A 5,000-nucleotide genomic window follows, 5' to 3' on the forward strand; every position below is an offset into this window, starting at 1 on the left:
TTTTACACTAACGGAGTCAGAAGATTGTGGTTCAGACAAGCAAACACACAAGTAGAGAAGTAATGGTACAGTTGACAGAGACTTTGTTCATTATTTTCTTGTAACATCAAGTGCTGTTCTATTCTCTTTCTTTTGACCTGTGGAAAAAAAAAAAAATCAAAAAGAATGGAGATATTTAAAAGACTAACAATAATTCCTTTGACAGTGGTGACCCGTCACTCAGTGGTTGGTGCAGTCACTTCATTATTCAGGCTCAGCACATACAGATGGAAATACAAGTGAATGATCCAGTACAGGTTTTTATTAAGCCATTCATTGTGGTGTCAAAGAATCTGAATGGGAAAAACTGAGGGAAATCTTTATGATCAAATATGGATATATATTTATGGAGACAATCAAATTTTAGTCATATTTAAGAAAGAAATACGTATATAATTCTTTAATGGATTATAGTGAAGTAACATAAATGGGAATATAATGAGGTTATAGATTTAGATTCAGATAGTTTATTGACCACAGAAAATATATAAGCGGAAAGAAATTGGAGGCTTTGGTCCAAATTACAATAACTGATTCTTTAGAACTGTACAACACTGATCCAGTGTTGTGAGGCAGTGTGAGGGTGTGCAAGGTGTGTGGCGAGGTTGTAGGCTCATCTCTGTCGCTTTGACCTTTGGCAGAACACGCCTGGTTGGGCAACTAACACTAACTCCTTATGATCCTCGAGGACAAACGCGAAGCAAAGTCATGTTATCACGAGTGGGGAGAATGTATAATGATTCCAGGTGACATTAGTGAGATTGTTATCACTTCATTATGTTGTACTACGTGAACATTCCATTAATTTCCGGATTGACATGATCTTTTTTACGGGTTGACGTGAGGGAAGGTGGGGGGAGGGACAGTGGGGAGTGAAAGCCTATCATTTTATTGTAGACTTGAAGGGTGATGAGTGACGAGTGTCCGTGGAGCGTGGCAGGGTGGCAGTGATGGAATGACAAGTTGACTTACCAGTGACATGATTAGATTTAACCAACCATACCTTAAGAAGATGTGTGGAAATTATAAATAGTAATGCTATTGATGATGCATTTATGAGATTTATACTTAATATTCACAACTTTATACAGTCAGATTAAAATAATGATAAAAGATATATTAAAATGAAATGGACCCTTCATTATAGGAATCCTAATGATTTGACAGGTTGTGTATTATTTTAACTAGGCATGTATGGTCAAGTAAGCTGTGTATTTATGTATTACGAGCGGAAAACTTCCCTTGTACAGTTAAATATAATGTGCTTTATGTACGTTGTGTGTATGTGTATGTGTATCCTGCTGCAGCTTTCAGTGTTACATTCATTTAATTGTGAATCATTGGAGCTCCTCGATTTAAAGAGAAAATAATAATGAGAAACGGCGGGAATTGCGCGCTTTTCACTCAGTGAGCGCGATTGCCGCGGTGACACGCAAGGGGAATATTGTCCGCCTGGCTTAAGTATACGGAAACCTCGCTGGACGCAGGATACCTGAAGTGTGTGTAGACTGTCCACGAAACACGAGGATTTGCTGCGAAGCGTATCACCTGAGGCAGGAGAGAACAAGGCAGAGGACAGTGGATTGCGACAGCGGTTTGATATGTAGCAGTGTGAATCTGCCATCGCCTCGCTCACATCACGTGACCACAGTGCACGTTCAACAAAATGTGAGACAAGCGAATGTCTGGCTCTTGAAAACGGTGGAGAGGAATTAGTGTCATGCCGCTGAGTAACGTCATTAGGAAGCGTGTCAGATATATCCGCTGTGTCACGTGACTCCCCAGTTCCCGTCACGGCGCGGCAAGCAAGACGCTCATTGTTCTACCCTGATTATATATATGATGGCGAGGGCCAGTTTTTGTCAGCGCAGTGGTGGCCGTTTAGTTTCCCAGAGAAAGAAGTGACAATGAACAGTGAATATTGTGTAGGTTATTTGCATGACAAAGAGTGCGGAGCCTTGACGCAAGACGGGCGCCGCGTCACGTCAGCAGGGCAGCGGGGCGGGGCGGGGTGTGGTGCTGCGGGTGCTGGTAAAATAGGGTGGAATGTGTGTCCTATATAGATTGCTCCTAAAACTGCTTTCTTCACACGTTTGCTTTACTTGAAAACCTGTGCTACTTCGTAAGTTGTCGCTTGGAGAACTGACACGAGGCTGCAGTTCTTCGGCAATAATAGTAATAGTTATGCACACTGTATACGTACGTAGCTGTTGATTGTACAGTAATATTATATTCGAAGTGAAAAAAGACAAGTAGCAATTCTAAGTTTCTCTTCCTAGAATATATTTCCTACTTAGGTGTATAATGTAGCCAAGCTCATAATATCCTGAGTTTTTTATGCCAGACTGTCATGCTTTTATCTACCTAGAATACGGATATTTGGAAGTTAACCATTTTCTCTCCGTTTATGTATAGAACTTAACCAGACTCGCAATATCCTGCTTTTTAATATCTGAGATTGTCATGTTTCTTTACCTGGACAGAATTCCTCTCATCTCACACCATTATGAATCATTCACACGCCAGCCCCGCTCTTATCTCGAATCACGCCCACTCCGCCGTCACTCCTCTGCTGTTGTAAGTCATTCAGGCGATCAATTGTCGTTGCCAACACAAAAACGCGCGACTATTTTTGTGCGAGACGACCGACCACCTCATGTCGAGTTGAGGTATAGGTGTCAAAATTATATAGTGTGGTATACCTACTCGCATCTGTGGTCAAGAATTCATGAAGTGACCACAATTCCCTTGACTTCATAAATGCGTTGCTGCAAGTTTCCGTAGAGGTGAGACAGGGAGAAAATCATATAATAAGAGAATACCGGCAAATTCCCTGTCTTTTGATAAGAGGAGAAAAGAATAATGGATGGGTGGATATTTTGAAAGGAAATGACAGCGTCGTGAAGTAGAAATAAGATGAGAGCAGCGCGTGACACCTAAGCCCCGAAAATAGGAGCGATAAATAAAGTGACAAGTTCTGAGGTCAGCTGTGTACCAAGTGTCGCCATGGCAACGAGTCGCCGTGTATTCCTCCGCCACCAACACATGATGCCTCACATTCGCTCCTTACACGCAAACCACAGCGAAAACACTAATACAGTTCAACTTCGGTATAGTTAATCTCATTGCCTGTTATTTTCCATCCTGTATTTACTGTATTATAGGCAAGTTTTTTAAGACTAGTTTCCTGTGAGGCGGAGGGCGGCCGGCTGTCTTTGGGTTCGCTGGCCTGGAGAACGAGCGCTGAGCAAAGAGCCGCAGTGTGAGCGAGACCATGGTGAAGGTGGGATATGCGACACCGCGCCTCTGGCAGTGACTCCAGCGTGGCATTTAAATCTCCCTATATCCCCGGCAGCATGAGTGATAATAAGGGAGAGGGAATTAGTGAGATAGACAGCCACATCAGTAGGAAATATGAAATACGGCGCAGGATTGGCAAAGGCGTGAGTACATTTTTTTTTTTCCTGTCGTGTAAACTTCTTTGTTATCGAATCGCGTGTCTTAAGATGAGTTCTTTTTTCTCTTTTTCCTGGAGAAGTTTTGGTTGTATCATTAATGGTTGCTTCTTGTGGTAAAGTGTGAACGTGTGTGTGTGCGTGTGCACGTGTGTGTGTGTGTGTGTGTGTGTGTGTGTGTGTGTGTGTGTGTCACAAACAGCTGATTTTTACAGATATGGATAACGAAGAGGTGCTTGTATGTCTGTATATGTATGTATGCATGTATGTACGTATGTAGTTACGTGTGTGTGTGTGTGTGTGCCCGCGTGCGTGAATAACCACATCACAGACACGCAATTAGTCTACATGTTTACGTTTGTGTGTGTGTGTGTGTGTGTGTGAGAGAGAGAGAGAGAGAGAGAGAGAGAGAGAGAGAGAGAGAGAGACTGTTTACATTTAGAGAAAGATGGTCAGGCTGGAGGTGTGTGTGTGTGTAAGTGTGTAGGCTTTGTTCCCTGCCCGACCACAGGCTTCTAAAATGACCTGCGTGTTTGTCTATTTTTCCTTAGAAGAGAGAGAGAGAGAGATGATGTTACAATTCAAAAGATTTATATATTTTACCTGAGAGTTCATAGAAGACAAACAAAAATTACTACTACTACTAATACCACCACCACCACCCTCACTACTATTACTACTGCTACTACTACGACTATCACGACTACTACTACTACAACAACTAAGGAAGGCCCGGGATGTGATGTCACTGTTATTATCATTGTCGTCTCTCGTAACACCTCTTTTACTACATTCACCTCCTTTCGTCTCCTCTTGTTTACATCTACGTGGGCGAGACTGGAAGTTACTAGTGTCAGGAAGGAAACTGAAGTAATATGGAGTTCAAGGGTGTTTTTTTAGGGTATTCAGATATATTTTTAGGTTATTTGGGCATATTTAATGGTATTTCAAGTCATTTAGCAGTTTTAAAGGGTGTTACTGGGTTTTGATAGTGTTTGGTTTTACGTGTTTAAATGGTGTGGAAGAAGTTTTAATGGAGTTTTAATGGTGTATAAGGGTTTCTATGGTTTCTATGGTGTTTAATGGATTTCAAAAGGTGTTTAATGGGATTTTAAATGTGTATAATGGGTTTCTGTGGTGTTTAAGGAGTTTCAATGGTGTTTAATGGGTTTTCAATGGTGTTTAATAGAGTTTTAATAGTGTATATATAAGGGATTTCAATTGTGTATAATGGGGTTTAAACGGTGTGAGATGAAGTTTTCAAGGGTGCTTTAAGAAGGTTTTGACTGATGTTTTCTTTTTCATTGAAGTTTTTGAATGGAGAGAGAGAGAGAGAGAGAGAGATATGCTGATGATGATGATGTTATTGGTGTTAGTTGTGAATGAGTTGGGGAATTATTGTAACTAACCGGAAGCCCCCTCCCCTGCCCCTTCCTTACCCTCCCTTCACCCCTTCCCCTCCTCTTCTAACTTCCCTTCTCCTCCACCCTTCCCCCATAAATATAA

The 5,000-nt window shown here is 41.6% G+C and overlaps 1 protein-coding gene across 1 annotated transcript in view; it reads left to right on the forward strand.

Annotated features, from left to right (window-relative positions):
- Positions 1–3,206: 3,206 nt before the first annotated feature.
- LOC123502993 (extracellular signal-regulated kinase 2-like) overlaps positions 3,207–5,000 on the forward strand; it is a 37,352-nt gene continuing 35,558 nt past the window's right edge. Inside the window, exon 1 of the mRNA XM_045252324.1 lies at positions 3,207–3,482. Within this exon, the coding sequence (XP_045108259.1) occupies positions 3,330–3,482 (153 nt within the window). The 5' untranslated portion in view covers positions 3,207–3,329. The remainder of the gene's footprint in view (positions 3,483–5,000) is intronic.

The sequence above is a fragment of the Portunus trituberculatus genome, chromosome 13 (genome assembly GCF_017591435.1).
Source record: "Portunus trituberculatus isolate SZX2019 chromosome 13, ASM1759143v1, whole genome shotgun sequence".
Taxonomy (NCBI): Eukaryota; Metazoa; Arthropoda; class Malacostraca; order Decapoda; family Portunidae; genus Portunus; species Portunus trituberculatus.